Source organism: Gadus chalcogrammus, chromosome 22 (genome assembly GCF_026213295.1).
Source record: "Gadus chalcogrammus isolate NIFS_2021 chromosome 22, NIFS_Gcha_1.0, whole genome shotgun sequence".
In the NCBI taxonomy this organism is placed as follows: Eukaryota; Metazoa; Chordata; class Actinopteri; order Gadiformes; family Gadidae; genus Gadus; species Gadus chalcogrammus.
Genome location: NC_079433.1, coordinates 9,713,021 through 9,730,800, shown reverse-complemented (window position 1 = coordinate 9,730,800; position 17,780 = coordinate 9,713,021). Strand labels below are relative to the sequence as shown.

General features: G+C 43.7%; 2 protein-coding genes across 4 annotated transcripts; both read right to left on the bottom strand.

The window, feature by feature from the left end:
- Positions 1-53: 53 nt before the first annotated feature.
- ndufv1 (NADH:ubiquinone oxidoreductase core subunit V1) lies at positions 54-7,097 on the bottom strand. 2 transcript variants are annotated; one of them, XM_056582273.1, is made up of 11 exons: positions 7,007-7,097; positions 6,302-6,411; positions 5,709-5,791; positions 5,417-5,587; positions 4,871-5,054; positions 4,081-4,270; positions 2,202-2,414; positions 1,792-1,958; positions 1,331-1,412; positions 839-984; positions 54-369 (listed from the first exon to the last, which is right to left on the bottom strand). In XM_056582273.1, exons 2-11 carry the CDS (start codon positions 6,404-6,406, stop codon positions 292-294), a joined length of 1,419 nt encoding a protein of 472 aa, XP_056438248.1. In that variant the 5' UTR covers positions 6,407-6,411; positions 7,007-7,097; the 3' UTR covers positions 54-291. The 2 variants fall into 2 exon arrangements, with proteins under 2 accessions (XP_056438248.1, XP_056438249.1); XM_056582274.1 differs by lacking the exon at positions 7,007-7,097 and adding an exon at positions 6,552-6,995.
- Positions 7,098-8,623: 1,526 nt separating this feature from the next.
- Positions 8,624-15,599, bottom strand: hcn3 (hyperpolarization activated cyclic nucleotide-gated potassium channel 3). 2 transcript variants are annotated; one of them, XM_056582271.1, is made up of 8 exons: positions 15,550-15,599; positions 14,333-15,326; positions 12,424-12,853; positions 11,808-11,969; positions 11,284-11,502; positions 10,304-10,450; positions 9,564-9,804; positions 8,624-8,827 (listed from the first exon to the last, which is right to left on the bottom strand). In XM_056582271.1, exons 2-8 carry the CDS (start codon positions 14,860-14,862, stop codon positions 8,643-8,645), a joined length of 1,914 nt encoding a protein of 637 aa, XP_056438246.1. In that variant the 5' UTR covers positions 14,863-15,326; positions 15,550-15,599; the 3' UTR covers positions 8,624-8,642. The 2 variants fall into 2 exon arrangements, with proteins under 2 accessions (XP_056438246.1, XP_056438247.1); XM_056582272.1 differs by lacking the exon at positions 15,550-15,599 and having other exon boundaries at positions 14,333-15,405.
- Between the last annotated feature and the right edge of the window lie 2,181 nt (positions 15,600-17,780).

Sequence of the window (17,780 nt, the reverse complement as noted above, 5' to 3'; positions counted from 1 at the left end):
ACAACTCTTCACAAAAGAGAGCAAGATTGATAATTAATCACAGAAAAGGCATGTTGAATTTCCAATTTAATGTGTAATCACACAATCATATATACACTAAAATGTCACCGTTGGGTTATGGTTCATAGAACTTTATTGGCAAATTCAAAAAAGGCAAACATATGAAGGCAGGAAAGTCATGAAGTGACAAACACCCCATTGTTTTAAAATTTAAATAATGTGTCAATGCAAAGGAAATGCATCTGGGAGGATTGGATAACAGTAGGTCAAGGAAAGACGGAGGGGGGGTCCTTAAGCAGAAGCCTGCTTGGCCTGCTGGAACTCTGCAATGCGGGTCTCCATCACAGGCCTGAAGTGCCTGATGAGTCCCTGTGGAGCGGATGCAGAATGGAGTTGTGCTTTATTCAAGTGGTCGATTCTTCAGATTCAACTAGGGAGCTAAAACATTCAACGTTACACATTTTCTCTGCAGCCATTGTATTTATAAAATAAATCAGGAGTCACGTTAAGATTTAAACAACAAAAGTACAAAAATGTTAACAAGGTGAAAGGGGAACATTGGAGAGGTTTAAAAATGGAACACTATACCAATATAAATTGACTTAAGTGTGTGTGCAGAGAAATCTCACGGTAAGACTAACACCATTTGTGAGCCTCCAGGTTTGCAGGGTTTAGAGAGAGGGAATAGGTTGGTTTTTTTTAGCCTGGAGCCAGCTTCAATATGCCAATCCTGCCTGCTGCACCTTTAAATAAAACCCCAGCTCTTCTAGCTCAGACTCCGCATGGAAGAACCACAGCGATCCACACCCATGCCTGAAACAAACCATACGATGCTTACCTGTACGGGCCAGGCTGCACCATCTCCCAGTGCACAGATGGTGTGCCCTTCAATCTGCTTGCTGATCTCCCAAATCATGTCTATCTCTGCTGCCTTGGCATCACCACGCACAAAGCGCCACATCATGTCGTTCATCCAGTCCACTCCTACCGCCAAAACAACAACACATTGAATAAATGAACAGATGAATATATGAATAGAAGCATGAATATAGTGAGAAGATTTCAGATTATTCTACATTGAAAACACAACAAACAAGTAATTCAAAACAACTACATCAAATAGGTACATATTTAGTTCAATATGTATTCTTATCAAGTCTGTTCTTCTCTGATAATAATGGGCAACCAACTGCAACAACCCTATTCTCCCTCATAGGGAAAGCAGCGTACATAAAGAGCAATGCATTTTATTGAAAAAGATAACGATTAAGTTTCCCCACCAGGAAGTGTAGAGACCTAGAGTTAGGGTTTAAAGACATTGACTCCTTACCCTCTCTGCATGGTGTGCACTGACCACAGCTCTCATGCTTATAGAACTCTATCAGGCGGGCAATGGCTCTGATGATGTCCGTCTGCAATGACAAGCGGATATCCCAAACTTAAATCAAGTGAAGATGACACATCTTATGCACATTATTTATTATGTTTATTTATTAATTTATTTTTTTCCACAATTTCTTGTTTTTTTTTAAACGATGTATGATGACTATATGCTCTGTAAGGTGACCTTGGGTGTCTTGAAAGGCGCCTCTAAATTAAATGTATTATTATTATTATTATTATTATTATCTGGACCGTCTCACTGGAAACCAAACTCAAAACAGATTTATTTTAGATGGAAAGTTAGGTAGTGGGTTACATGGTAGTGCTATGGAGGGATCCTGGCTCATATCTTGACTTAAACGTTTTGAAAGCGTAGGTTCAAGCCCCATCCCCCAAATCTGAACTTACAGACTTATCCATGACAATAATGGCGGCTGTGCCCAGGCCCGTCTGAGCCTGGAGGAGGCCATCAAAGTCCATGAGGACATCCTCGCACACACTCTTGGGGATGAGGGGCGTGGACGAGCCGCCGGGGATCACGCACAGCAGGTTGTCCCAGCCGCCGCGCACGCCACCTGAGAGCGAGAGGCGTGTTAAAGCACATAAATAATAACGGAACTCGTCGCCGTGACAACTGTGAAAGACGTGAGTTAAAAGGCTTGGAACAGGTCGGGAGGTTTCCGTCAATGTGCCGAACTACTGTGGGCCACTTCCTGGCAGAAAAGCTTTGTGCGTGAGGCAGATTTTTTTGCGACTAGGGGTAAAAGAAAGAAATCATCAATAATTATATTGTTTTTGTAAAAGGACCGGCGCTGGACCTGCGTGTCGCTCGATGAGTTCTTTGAGAGGGATGGACATCTCCTCTTCCACCGTGCAGGGGGTGTTGACGTGGCCGGAGATGTTGAAGAGCTTGGTGCCCGAGTTCCTCTCCCGGCCGAAGCCCAGGAACCACGAGCCCCCGCGTCGGCAGATCGTAGGCGCCACGGCGACGGTCTCCACATTGGCAACGGTAGTCGGGCAACCAAAAACACCTGTCGTGAAGGTTTAAAGGGTCATTAAGTATTTGAAGAACTTTCGTTTGATTAGGAACTTTGGTTGACATCATGGTTCCATCATTAACAAAGGATTAATTAAAACCCTTTATGTAAGGTTGATATAAAGATACAACTCAAAACCAGCACTGTCATAGCTCGTCAGCAATATTATGTGTCAACTACTTTCATGACAAATGATCATTGGTAGAATTAGCCTTATGCCGCTTTTCCACTGCATGGTACCAGCTCGACACGACTCGACCCGACTCAGCTCGCCTTTTTTGCGTTTCCACCGCGATCTAGTACCTCAAGTGGCTGCTTTTTCTAGTACCGCCTCGCTCTAGGTTCCAAGCGGCTGAGCCGATGCTAAAAGGTGACGTCGGCAGACGGCCGGCCACTGATTGGCCAGAGTGTGACGAAGTCACGAGAGCGACATGGCAACCATGCTGGTAACAGCCATAGCAGCGCCGCAGCCAACATATTCCACTTCTTCAACATGCCAGCTAATAATACGAACACGAATACCATCGCATCGATGTTCTCCATTGTTGTTATGTTGGTTCTGTCCATGTGTAGGTTACGTAGGTGTTGTTTGCGTCGCGTACAAAAATACGTCACAGCCCTTTCGCGCAGACGACCCCGCCCACGTCCCGGAGGTACTATTTGCGGTGGAAAAGCACCCGCACTGCTACCGTGTCGAGTCGTGTCGAGTCGTGTCGTGTCGAGTCGAGCTACATGTGCGGTGGAAAAGCGGCATTATACTTGTGGTGCAACGGTTCACAGGTTAACGGTGATCCGTACGGATCCACCCCCACGGTTCGGGACGCAAGTGATCCGCGGATCGGCTGATAAAAATAAATAAATAAAATAAAATAAAATTGTGCGTTCACGTGATCAGCGCATGTTTAAAGGACAATTCCGGTATTCCTACAGAAATCAATGGATTTACAAAATGCCAAATAAAAACACGACAGAAACTGTATTTCGCTACCATACTTGATGAAAAAAAGAAGACGAGGATGCATTGCAGACATCCTGTAGACTCTAAACTCTTCCAAGGCAATGCAGACATCCTGAAATTAAAGTTGTAATTCCAGGTCTGCTGTGCTTCCTTTGGACAGTTTTTATTTTATTAACTATCATTGTTAAAAAGAAGAAGGAATAATGCCCCAGATTGCACTTTATTTTGTTTAAATTATTTTTTATAAGTTTTTATTTTATGTGGACCGGATTATTGCCTAATTTTTCACTTTATTTTGTTTTTACACATTTGAAGATTTGCTTTAAAGTCACATTTGTCTTGTTATCTTTTTTGTTGTTGATCCGAAAAAAGATCCGAAAAAAGATCCGACCCGTGACTTAAAAACCGTGACACGATCCAATCCGTGGGTTTTGTGATCCGTTGCACCCCTACCTTATACACCTTCAGTCATCTTGGTTCTTCGGGTGGGAAAACAGAATACGGATTCTGCCTCCACAAGCATACAGAATGGGTAAAGACACACACACACACACACACACACACACACACACACACACACACACACACACACACACACACACACACACACACACACACACACACACACACACACACACACACACACACACACACACACACACACACACACACACACACACACACACACATCAGGCCACTCACCGACATCAGCGGGGAACGGGGGCTTCAGTCTGGGCTTCCCCTGCTTGCCCTCCAGGGACTCTATGAGCGCCGTCTCCTCTCCACAGATGTACGCTCCGGCGCCACGCATCACAAACACGTCAAAGTCGTAGCCGGAGCCGCACGCGTTTCTCCCGATGAAGCCCGCCGCGTAAGCCTCGTTGATGGCCACCTGGAGAGCAGCAGAGGGTCGGTAAGATGCAGAGCTCCCACTCACCAGCCTAGAGCCGCAGCTCAGCCGTCACGCCGACTAAAAGCTTTGACTGTAATTCTACATGGAGGACACTTAGTGTGCATTAAGTATGAGACTATCTCAGAGTTGAAATAAAAGGAATAAATTCATCATATTCTACGTGGTCAGGTCTATGCTTTTCACCTTACTTAATTTACTATACCAGCACGTAAATAAAAACATGTCATCTTTTTGGGGTGTGAGTTTAATTTGGGAAAAATGTCCAAACGTGGCATCGGTCATGGAATCGATTCCCAAATATCCGCAATCGTTCACCACCCGTCCTTCCAGGTCACACATCCCCATCATGCATTTCTTTTGACGATTTATTTTTTGCATTTGTTATGCTTTATGATGGAGTGAGATAAGGAAGGTATGGGAGATGAGAGGAGAGGACATGCAGCAAAGGGCCGCGGGCAGGAATCTAACCCGGGTCGCTGCGGTAAGGACTAAGCCTTAATGGGACGCGCTCTACCTGGTGAGCCACCGGGGAGCCCCGCCAATCATGCATCTCTGGTGAGAAGGTGGTGACAAGCGCACCTGCAGGTTGGACGACTCGTTGTAGAACTCTCCCCTGATGTAGATGTAGGCGGCGCGCGCCCCCATGGCGCGGCCTGCCACCAGGCAGCCCTCCACCAGCTTGTGGGGGTCGTGGCGCATGATCTCCCTGTCCTTGCAGGTGCCCGGTTCCCCCTCGTCGGCGTTGACCACCAGATACTTGGGCCTGAGCAAGGGATACATTACATCAATGAAAATTGCATTTTATAAGAGCAGGAAGGATTAAGGAAAAATACATAGTCACAAAGGGCGACTTCACTTGCAACTTCATTGAAACAAAAGCTATGCAGGAACAATTAAAGACATTTTTGATCAACTGCAATGGCTGGATATACTAAAGTAAAAAAAGTAAAAAGTATTCTTGGGCTAAAGTGATCACATCAACCTATGAGACGCCTGGCTTTTAAAACAGGCAATCTGACAATTTATGGCAGAAATGGACAACAAGAGGTGCATAGATAGAAGGGACTTACAGATGTTGATGTTAACCGAAAAAAAGTATTGTGTGTGCGCGTCTGGCTGGCTTACCTTCCATCGCTAGGCTTATTCATGAAGCTCCACTTCATGCCGGTTGGGAACCCAGCTCCACCTCGCCCCCGCAGCCCAGACCCCTTGACCTCATTGAGGATCCAGTCCACCCCCTTGAGCAGGATCTCCTTGGTCTTATACCAGTCTCCACGCTTCTGGGCCCCCTTCAGCCTGAAACCAAGGGAACAGCAACAAAACTGGGATTTAAGTAACAACTGGAATTCCCAGCAGAAAATGCTTTATTCACACATGGATGTTAAAACAGCATAACAAGGCAGAAGAAAAGGGTTACCTCCAGTCGTGACGACCATACAGATTTGTAAAAATCCTGTCCTGGTCTGCCAGGGGACCAAATGTAGTCTTCTTAGGTGCGGTCTTGAAAGATAAAAGAGAAAGGAACAGTAATGCTTAAAACAGACAAACACACACGTGCACACTTTAAAGGCACCCAGTGCAACTTTATGTAAACATTCAATGAAAAATAAACATTCAATTTCTAGTCTTTTTTACACGTAGTAAGTTTCAATAACTCCATACCATTACATATCGACATTCAAGGAGCAAAGATGAGACGTCGCTGTGTGGTGAGAACTGATAGAAAATCGTAAACAACAACAATCGCCGGTGGGGAGAAGCCATTTTTCCATCTATTTATTGTAGGTTACAAAAAATAAAGAAAATGGCGGCATTGTTGTTGTTATCGATTTTCTATCAGTTCTCACCACACAACGACGTCTCATCTTTGCTGCTTGAATGTCGGTATGTAATGGTATGGAGTTATTGAAACTTACTACGTGCAAAAAAGACTAGAAATTGAATGTTTATTTTTAAGCCTCGAAAGTTGCACTGGGTGCCTTTAACAGAGGATTTTTGTCATAATCTCACCTGCGCCGTGGAATTAAATCGAGTGATCACAGTCACTCCACCCTGACTAATGGCAGCGGGTGCGCGGGACACCCCACTCACCACGGCTCGGGACAGGGACAGCATCTCGACTAGAAATCAGTGAACAAGAAATTACATCATGCATAGTTGGTCGAGGCTGTTTTTGTAACCAGGCAGATGACCTTACATCACAACACCTTTAAAACAGGTCCGAATACAGGTCGTAATGCTGATAGTTTGAAGAACATACAAACAAAAACTGAAATCCGTCCAATGTCACCTCATCCCAAGCGTTGCAAAAATCATCACTTATCAGTAGCTGAAAACGACACAGGCTATGTTCTGCAAGTGTTGCGAGAAAGGTTGTTACGTCTTTCTTTGTTGACGCAGCTCGGAGTTCCTGATGGTTATTTAAGATCAGAAATTGAACGTCCCTTTACAGTGTCGGTCAATGTACTATTATTGCCCTAATAAGGGTTATAAGGTCAATAATACAGATCGGACGACTATTATGACCTCCATGCTCAGTGAGCTAACGCTAACGTAACCTAGGAGCCCTGTTTAATGCAAAACACTACAAAAGCCTACTGATGAAAGAGAATGACATCAAGCAATAACATAAAGCAATAACATGACTAAAAATCGGTATAAATCACCTCCCAAAACACCAATTGGGGAATTTACCAATGTAAAATAGGCGCTTACCTTTACTGTGCCCTGAATTTATGAAACAGGGTACGACGGAAGCAATTGACAGCAGACCCCGGATGCAGTCAACATATATGTTTGAAAGGGGGCGCTGTTGCGCATGTGTAAACTTATTTCGCCTATAAAAATCGAATGTGAAACGAATTGATTCAAAATATTGAGTTCACGACAAATATGAATACATCTATGTTAGAATTTAGAACCAATTATTTTAAGTTTTTTGGGTTATTGTATGAGTTATTTATGATTATTATTTGTAGTAGTTGTAGTAACAGTATAGTAGTGGTCATTTTAGTATACGTTTTAGTAGTTGTAATAGAGGGAGGCAAGTATTTAAGAAACATTTTTACTACAAAAGGATAGCAAACATTCAAGAATACATTTAAACAGTTCAATCCCCGAAAGACCTGCTGAATAAACATGAATAAATTAAACAAGCATTAAAAGATCATATGAACAGTAGTAAAATACATGTTATTCCTAAACATATAGTGTACCTTTAAGGTTAACAACCACAATGTAATTTTATAGCCAATTGATCACTGACAAATTTAATGTGTCTAGCCTACATGTCAATGGGTAAATCAAAATACATATTTACAAACTTAAATTAAAAAAAAAGGATGTTATGAAGCATACGTTATGAAACAACAGAGATACTATCAGTCAGATGAAATGGCTAAACCATCCTAACTCTAATGAGTGACATTAAGTGTGAACTTGAAATACCTTGAACTAGACTTAATACATAGGTAGGTAGGTAGAAAACAATTGCCATTGATATCAATGAACATACAAACTTAAATGAAAAGAAAGGATGTTATGAAGCATATATTATGAATCATCAGAGATACCATCAGTCAGATAAAATACCTAAACAATCCTAACTCTAATTAGTAACATTACATTACATTAGTGTGAACTTCAAATACCCTGCACTAGACTTAATAATTAGGTAGTAAGGTAACAAAGAATTGCCATTGATATCAATGAATTAAGGTCCAGCATTTAAAAAGGTTATCTTCTCGTATTGTTCAAATAGTTTAATCAGGCTTGGCAGCATGACATCACTGCATCTTAACCCTTCAAATATTAGTATTTCCCCTATCCTTTATTTGAACATAGTAAAGGATAGGGGACCTAACAAAAAGCAACTAATTGATTTGCATCTGAACCAGATCACTTTTTTTTTGTAGTCGTATCTTCAAAGGGTTGTGAACCACACCTCTCATATATGAACAATACAGGTCAGAGGAACTAGTTTGTTTCCAATAGTTCTGCATTGATTGGTGATTAAAAGTCCTCACCGTTATCTTCTGTCAAGGACAACACAGAAGTGTTCACCAAATAATATATAGACAATGTGAAATTAAAATCGTTTTTTTTTTCTCTCTCTCTCTCTCTCTCTCTCTCTCTCTCTCTCTCTCTCTCTCTCTCTCTCTCTCTCTCTCTCTCTCTCTCTCTCTCTCTCTCTCTCTCTCTCTCTCTCTCTCTCTCTCTCTCTCTCTCTCTCTCTCTCTCTCTCTCTCTCTCTCTCTCTCTCTCTCTCTCTCTCTCTCTCTCTCTCTCTCTCTCTCTCTCTCTCTCTCTCTCTCTCTCTCTCTCTCCCTCTCCCTCTCCCTCTCCCTCCCTCTCAGTGACTTGGCCTCCGCGCCGCCCGGTCCAGACGGTCGATGGCCACGCTCTCGAAGGCGCTCCTCATCAGCGGGTGCTCCTCCAGCACCTCGTTGAAGCTGTCCACGCTCAGCGAGTAGAGGCGGCAGTACGTCTCGGCCCGGACGCTCGCCGTCCGCCGACCCCGCGTCAGCAGGCAGATCTCTGGAGCGGAGAACGGGGCGAGAGAGGAGGCCGCTTATACTAAATACTGTTTAATACTTAAGCCTGCATTATGTCACTCATCTACTGTTGACATTTACTCCATACCCCACGGAAAGATTTCTGACAGTATTTGTTGTAGCTCTATTTATAGCTAGATTTTGCTATAATGCATTATGTTGTTTGATACTTTTTGAGGTCTTATGTTTGTAGGTCTTTGTTGATATCGAAGTTATTTAATTTGATGCTCAAGGCAGAATGCACTTTGTTGAGATGTGTGATCTCGGTGTCCCTCAGGTGTAAACGAATAGTTCTTTTTGTATTGACTAATCTCATATTTTTTTCATTCCTACTGCTACTCTGCGCCCTTTGAAATTACTTTTTTAGGAGACTCGGTCGTTCAGTACATCATTGTTTTCGTGCTTCCTCCCAGTTTGACTGTATGATTTGATTCGTCCTCAGCCTCCCAGTGTCTTGCAAATGAGTGAATGTAAACGTTAATGTAATACTAAAAAAGATATTATACTCTGGTAGTTCAAGAACGAGGGCTTTGGGCGGAGATGACCGCTGCAGTAAAGTAACCCAAACATTCAATGAGTGAATGAATAAACAAAAGTTCATAAAATATGAACATAAAGAGAAATAAATAATGAAAAAGAAAATAATATATATATCTTTTTAATATAGACAATGTAACTTATCCTTCCTGAAAATAACGTTTTATTTGTGGTCAACCTACCCCCAAAATACGCCCCGTCGTTCAGCTCCAGCGGCTTCCCGCCACGCGGGAGCACGGTGAGACAGCCGTGCTGGACGAAGTACATCTTCCGACCAAGTGTTCCCTCCCGTATGACCAGGTCCCCTGGCTGAAAGACCTCAAACTGCAACTTGGTCAAGATCACTGTCACAAAGTGAGGGTCGGTATTGGCAAACAGCGGCATGTTGGCCACCAGTCCACGGCAGTTGAAGCTGACGATCTCCTGGTGGTGAGAATAAAAACAGAAGGAGATTAGGATGAAGTGATGACAGCGGTGGATTTAAAAGCTGTGGTTTTTATCAGTACTTTTAAGGCATTGAGATGACGCAATGCTATGTATTTTTTTATATATTTTTGGTTGGATTCGATTCCAAACTGGATTCCAAGAGTAATCAAACAGTGTGTAAATGTATGAATTGCAGTTATCAAACTATATGTAGCTGATAACGAGAGATCTATTTTATAGCATAATGCTTGTTACAGAATGTATCATAATATCAAAGAGTATTGTGATAGTTTAAATGCCTGTAGTAGTTGTGTAGTAATATTGAAGCAAACATGTACCTATCTGAACTCATTGGAAGAGATATCTAATACTGGGGGATTGTGTATGTTGGTACAGATCTGTATGTATCCAATGAGGGGAGAGTATACAGTATGTGTGCATTAAAAGTATTTAAATTTTATGTCGCTTTTGATAAGAAGCTTTAGAGAAAGCTCACCTCTTTGAGCGGATCGCTAAGCTCTCCAAGGATGCTGTCCTCGTTAAAGATTTTGCCTTGGAATCGATGTTCATAGTAATCGTGAATCCTCTGTCTCACATCCGCCGGAAGTTTATGAAAGGACATGTACTGTTCCACCTGTTTGTACTGAAAACATTGGGGAGAAACATGGATATTTCACACTTTTTTCCATTCAAACATCGAAATACCAACACGGTTCAGTCACATCAAGCACCATGTCTGTAGCATAATAATATATTTCATCCTTATTTAATTGATTTATCGAGCATGTGTTTGAGAAAAGCACTTATAGAAAGGGATTATATAATAATTATATAATATATAATTATATAATAAAAGCACGGTATTTCGTGCTTTTATTATATAATTATATATGGAAATACAAGAGACGTCAAAGAACCGACATGTTATGCGCCATAAAACCAACAGCAAACACTTGCGTGCACACATGTGGCACTTGCACGGTCGTGTCTCATTGGCTGGCCAAATACTCTGGGCGGGCAAGGCAGAGCTTAGATCCTTTATGACGACATATGGGACCACATTCCAAATCCGTTTTTTCCAAGGCGAGCAGAACACCTAGTGCTCGTTTTACAACAAACGCAAGTTTTGGCCACAGGGGGACCATAGGCAGGCTAGAGGAACTAATTTTTATGTTAGAAAACCTCATAAAGTGAGATTTTCATGCCAAGGGACCTTTAAAACTCACAACATTAAACATGCATCACATTGCTCAAGCGTCAAAGTGACTAAAAGGAATTTCCAGGTGAGGCACTCTTTGAATCTCATTGTTGAATCTACCCCTTATTTTATTTTTTACAGTAATGTTTTATTTGCTGACTGTCAACTATGCTGTTCAATATTGCCACTTTTGCAAAAAATAAGCAAAGGTTAAATAAAAAATACAAAAGTGTATATTTCCCTTTGGAACCAGGTTAATTTAGAGCCAAAATAGACACCTTATCCTGGTACTGTCGGCGAGATGCATCCAAGGACTGGACCAGGTTGGTGGCATGGCCCAGGAACATGGCGTAGCAGGTGGCTCCAACGATCATGCTCATGATGGTCATCCACACATCGCTCATACCCTCGGGAGCGTGGGCACCGTATCCTATACAAAGCATGTGGCTCATGGCCATGAACAATGCATAGGAATACTGGAGGTGCCATGTGGAATTCTGGGACAGAAGGGAGAGGGAAGATGGGAAATGGTGTCAAATTCAGAAGGAAAATAAAAAGGAGCAGCTTTTTTTATTCACGGACAGTGTGGTACAAATAAAGTACAACTCCTTCCCTCCTCCTCCTCCTTCTCCCCCTCTCATCCTCCTCCCCCTCTTCCTCTCCCATGACCTCCTCACCTCAAAATTGAACATGATTGATAAATACTACAATAAAGTGAACTTATATCATAAAATGGAATTAACCATACATAATCAATATAAGGAGGACTTGTGTGAATGTGGACGAAAGGGCATGCACTCACCACCAGGTTGTTCTTGACCACCCAGCAGTCGGGAGGGAAGTCCTGTAGCATGGGCACCATGAAGGCCATACAGCCGTCCCAGTGGCACAGCAGCAGCATCATGCCAATCAGGTTCACTATCCGCACCACAGCACTGGCCAGGTCATAGGTCATGTGGAAAATCTAAACGGAACATCACATACCGGAAAAACACAGAGTTATGTTTTTAAGCGAGGAAGGTTTGGTTAGCATGATGTGGGCCCTCCAACCAAGGGGAAGTGGGTCAGACCATTGTACCGAAAGCAACAACGTCTCTCCCTCTCTGCAAGACTTCCTAAAAGCCAAGGCTTCCACTGTATCCAACTGAATACCCTTACACCCTTACCTTTCCCTTTACAATGACAAAGGAGAAGCTACTGAGCCTATGCTTATTGTTTTCTTGGATTTATCACATCGTTAACGTTTTTATGTCCTTAACGATGTCCGTTGTATATCTAGAGTTGGTCATTTGGTCACAGTTGTTGTCAATGTTAACTGTCTACACCGTTCCACCGTCGCAAGACAACCTGAAGACTCTGCTCTGATCCGTGTTCTTCTCTCCTGGCTGCGTCTACAGAGGCTCTGCGGTGCCCCTTACCTCTTCCCACTGGTGGATGTAGCGGATGAGCCGCGAGAGGCGCAGCAGCCGCAGCAGACTGAGGATCTTGGTGAAGCGTACGATGCGGAGGGCGCGCGCCGTGCGGTACACGTCCGTCGACTCCAGCCGGGACTCGATGTCCACGATGAGGAAGATGTAGTCGACGGGGATGGAGGAGATGAAGTCCACCACGAACCAGGAGCGCAGGTACTGGGAACGGATCTCCCTGGGGTCCAGCACGATGTGGCCGTCCTCCCCCGGGATCCCCGTGCGGAAGTTGAAGATCAGGTCCAGCAGGAAGAGGGTGTCGGAGATGACGTTGAAGGTGATCCAAGGCGGAGTGTTCTGGTCCTCGAAGAAGGTGATGCCCCAGGGCAGGATCACCAGGTTGCTCATCATCAACAGCAGCATCACCAGGTCCCAGTAGAACCTGCGGAGCGACAGGGCTGTTGACAGGGTGGGCTGAGGCTACACTTATAAGGGTGCACTCACACAACATAGTCATGTCTATAAACTCGTACTCATCAATAACAATAAACAATTCAACCCTTGAGAATGGGTGCTCTGGTCAAGCAGGCTATTTGTCAGAAGCACAACCTGTAGTCAATTAGGTAGCCTATTCCTGATTAAGCGGAACTTGCATAACCACCAAATGCATGGGAGGAAGCCCATGCATTTGGTTTTATGAAACGTCTGGTCCTTCATACAACCATTCTAGGGGACACAGGAATTTTGATGCCTGTGTGTGTGTGTGTGTGTGTGTGTGTGTGTGTGTGTGTGTGTGTGTGTGTGTGTGTGTGGTGCCCTATATGGCGAAGCAGATAAAACAGATGCCCTGTCGTGTAATTTGCTGAACCGCTCATTATCTGCCCTCATGTTAAACAAGCCCCATTGTCTCCTTTAGGTTTCCAATGTCTTGCAATAAATTATTAATACAGGGTTAGGGTTTCCACAGGTGTCAGTCTTTCCACTTAAGTGTCAATCACAAAGCAGTTGGGATCCCCTCAAGCCCACCCGTTTCTCAGGATCCCTAGCTGCATGTCACCAAAGTCCTAACCCTGCAACAAGCTCTGTCCCGCCCCCAGATAAGTGGTTGCATCCCACAAATCACTTCAAATCATCAATGGCCATGGAGCGTGGTGCTGTATGTGTCAGTGGGGTTCTTTCTTCACTCCTCAATCCCAGGATCTACCTGAAGAAATGCAGATAACACACAGCTGATCCGCTTGAAAGGGACGTTTCCAACAGAAGGTGGAAGGAAATAGGCCCATATTAATCTCACCCTTAACCACCTCTGCAGTTATGACATAATACAGCAAGATTGGAATTACAGGGACACCTGGAGGCGGTAATCCCTCACGGTTTATACCGTCTGTCGGGCTTGGACCACAACATGTCAAAATAATAATGTTTAAATTTTACAGCAGCCCCTGTTACAGCCAATCAGCAGAATAAGCAAATAAGTCATCTGTTAGGGGAGCTATTGTTTAATAACAATAGTCCTACCAAGAGCATAGTTTCAATGGTAATGTTACGTTATTAATGCAAAGATCTATGTTTTTTCTTTCATTAAATGTTAGACTGTGCTCCAATGGTACAGTTAATCCAGATTATACTGTATCACTGATCAAATCCCTTCAGCGCATTAACATGTTCAAAACCAGCTGCCATTGCAGACATGTCCTTAAAATGAGTTTGTCCAATTAGTTTCCTTGATGCTTGAAAGATGGCAATGTGTAGCCTATAGAGGGGACATGGAAGAGCATTGATAATATGCTGTGGGCCTATTTTTTCTAAGGATACATTTAAACAAGTTCAACGTCGAGGAACCTAATTTAAGAAGGTTAGGATTTAGTTCGTTTAGTTTAGTTTTTTCGGGGTGGGGGAAATAGTTCATTATTTCCGTTACCTGAAGTCACTGTAGGGGTGGATAATCCACACTCCAAAGGATTTAACCCTAGCTTGCTCGGCCGCTACACCTCTCTGACTGCCAAACATACGCAGGGAAAACTTGTTGACACCTGGCTGCAGCATGGAGCCGAACTGCCGCTGGAAGAAAGTGGATTGGTCGGCATATGGTTCATCGTCCACACCTGCCTGGGACTGAGCGCCCACACCAAGGGAGGTCTCCTCTGCTTTCGGCGTGGTTAAATTGGTGCTAGTTATGTCCGGTTCCTCTGGCGTGAGGAGGCCGTCGGGGTCCGCGGTGTATTCGTCGTTGTGAGTTTGGACCAGGGTAAACAGCGTCTTGGTCACGTCACTGATGGCCGGTTCTGCCGGTTCTGCCGTCTTCCGGGAGGCCTGGGAGGCCGACCTCCAGGCGGAGAAGCGGAGGCTGCTCCAACTGCTGCGGTGTCTGGTTGGCTCCGCGGTCGCCCTACAAGAGGGGTTCTCCCAGGCGCTCTGATGTCCGTCTAAACCTTGATTGGGGCTATTCATTTTTTATTTAACAATGTAAAAGTTGTTAGAAGTAGAAAAAGACTACATTTCAATCGCAGCCAAATTTACTGACACGTTAGAAACACTTCAGAGGAGATCTTCCGTTTCCAAGGTTCTGCCCGGTTCCGTTGGAGAAAACGTTTTTAGTCCACGCATTGCGGTAAAATTCACACATGTTCTTAGAAAAATACAATCTAAAACGTCCTCCATTAATATTTAACACACACCAAACTCTCCAACGGCCGGGGCGGCAGGTTGTGCGCTCCCTGCGTAGTCTCCTGTCTGGATCAGGCCAACTCGACACCAGCAGCAGAGCTTAATCAGCGGAATAATCGGCTTGTTGGTATACATAAGCGTCCACACTCCTCTCGCTCTCGCTGTAGTAGCCTGCCATGGAGGAAGAGGTCAGCCTGAACTAAGCAGGTTTACCTGAACAGCAGGTGAAGCGCCACCACTCATTTCAGCTGGTGGGCAGGGAGAGGGGGGTCAATAGGCAATAGAATGGGAAGGGAAATAAAACAAACCAACAATGAAATGCATTCCTTCGTCTTCTTGTGTGTACACATGTGTTTTCAAATGTGCGCTGATTTTAGCAAATGATAAATGATACTAAAATGCCCAGTTTTAAATATTACAATCAAATACAGTAAGACTACGTTCTGCATTAGAGACAAATACTGCAATCACCTCATTCTCATGGAACAGATAGAATAGATGGTAGGAAGCTCAGGTAAGGGGAGGGGACTGAGGTGATTGCAGATGGGTGTGGCAGGATCTTTGAAGAGGTAAAAGGCGAAGGACATCTGGTGGACAGGTGGAGAATGGACACTATATCGGAAATATATTCAAAGTGGAAAAACTTGCGAAAAAAAAACAAGCCGCGTTTACATGGCACATCTGATCCGCATAGATTTCTATGCGGCATAGATCTGTTCCTAAAATGTGATCAGAATGTACTGTATACATGGCAGTAACAAAAGTGTCCGTTATGTCTCACGCGCACACCTGACACATCTCTGACATGTTCATTGAAACAGATATTTACCCACCCACTCAGGGTGAAAATGGTAGGTCTTAGCTCGTTTCCCCTCAGCCATGTCAACGTTTAGGAGTGCGTAACTACTGTTGATGGCTTTCAACTACTGTTGACAGCGCATGCGCTACCGCGCGTATACGTCCCAAGCAAATGCTTCTTTTTTTTTTCTTCACCCCTCGCGGTCGCCTTGGGATCTGTCGGCGGTCTACTGGTAGACCGCGATCGACTGGTTGGGCACTCCTGGTTTAGATCTTATAATACACCCATGGGAGGGCCCGGAGCGCAAGGCAGATGCAATCGATTAAATGCTCATTTGATTTCTTATTTGAATTTATTCATTCATGATAGTTTAAGCACTTGACCCGAAACTTTGCATCACCCATTTGCAAACAACCGAAAACAACAAAGAAACACCTGGCAAATATAACAATGACTTTAACAATCAACCTGGCATCCTTTAGAATAAACGGATGACAATTACGCAGCAAAACATCTACAAATACACAGCTTTTCTTTAATTTGTGCTTTGACAATCATGGTCTCAGAACTTAGACACAAGCTCCTGGGGCCACCAGTTTGTTCCCATGTTTAGTACCCTATAATGTACATTAATGGAAACGTGTGGTTCGTTTCCTTTATCTGATTACTGTACGGTTGATAAACCTTTTCCAACTATATACCAGGCATGTTTCTAGAGAGCAAAACATGGATAAAACATAGGCCTACATATAAATTAACTAATTTTGGTCGAAGTTTTGGACTAAATAATGTAAGAATCCACTTTAAAAACCAAAACTAAATAAATATCAATACTTAGCCACCAATGGCAATGATTGGCGTATGATAATAAAATGAACTTTTAAGCACCGGGTGAAAAAAAAAAGGATCCCCATATCTTGTGGTAGAAATAAAAACACACAAAACCACCAACACCACAAACCACTCTGTCCTTCAAGCAGCGGCCGCAGGGGCAGCGACCACGGCGGCCTCAGGCCCACATAGTTTCCTGTGAGAAAAAGCAGCTTAGTTATGTTCATAAACCAACAATAGTGTGTTCCTAATTGTGCAAAATACAACACGATGGAAACCTATTTGTTATTGTACTCACGCTCCAAGGGTATCCTTCTTTATGAATGCACATATTGGGCTGGGCTGCATGTGGTCTCGCTTAAGAGTAGCGATCTGCTCTGCCCACGCTGCCCGCATTTTGGACAGGTTATCTAGTTATGGATGGAGGTTTATCATTAGGCCTACATGTTTTATGGATAGAGGATTAACATTAGGCCTACATGTGTTATGAAGAGGTTTAACATTGGGCCTACATGTGCTATGAAGAGGTTTAACATTGGGCCTACATGTGCTATGAATAGAAGTATAACATTAGGCATACATGTGTATACTGTACATCATCCACACGATGGCACTGTCAGTGAACAAATAATGTATGGCGACACATTAGTGCCATAATTCACTAATGGGATAAAAGATGCATTCGGGCGTATTATATTATTCCACACGCGTAGATATTAACTGCGAGCGCGCAAATGATCTCTGCGCGCGCAAAACAGCCTCTCAAGCGCGCAAATTACCTCAGCGCGTGCAAAACAGCCTCTCGCGCGCGCAAATTACCTCAGCGCGCGCAAAACCTCTCGCGAAATATGTTTTTACGCTCTCGCTCAAATTTAATTTTGGCACTATGGGGGAGGGAACCAAGGCAGGGCGGGCCCTCCTCCCAGGGCGGGAGGAGGGCTCAGCCCTCCTCTCATTCAATTCTGAATTGTACAGTAAATGGCTGAAACGATAGTAAGGCCTACTTATTGTGACTCTAGATTATATGAGTATAGGCGCAGCCTTTTAATGCTATCGCTATTGGGTTATCCCT

Coding starts and splice junctions, on each gene's coding strand:
- ndufv1 (XM_056582273.1), bottom strand. CDS start 6,406: ATGCTGTCCCTGTCCCGAGCCGTGGTGAGTGGGGTGTCCCGCGCACCC. Junction 5,588..5,708: donor TATGGTCGTCACGACTGGAG/GTAACCCTTTTC, acceptor CCTTGGTTTCAG/GCTGAAGGGGGCCCAGAAGC. Junction 2,415..4,080: donor CCCGTTCCCCGCTGATGTCG/GTGAGTGGCCTG, acceptor CCTTCACGACAG/GTGTTTTTGGTTGCCCGACT.
- hcn3 (XM_056582271.1), bottom strand. CDS start 14,862: ATGAATAGCCCCAATCAAGGTTTAGACGGACATCAGAGCGCCTGGGAG. Junction 12,854..14,332: donor CACCCCTACAGTGACTTCAG/GTAACGGAAATA, acceptor GTCGCTCCGCAG/GTTCTACTGGGACCTGGTGA. Junction 10,451..11,283: donor GCCGACAGTACCAGGATAAG/GTGTCTATTTTG, acceptor CAATGTTTTCAG/TACAAACAGGTGGAACAGTA.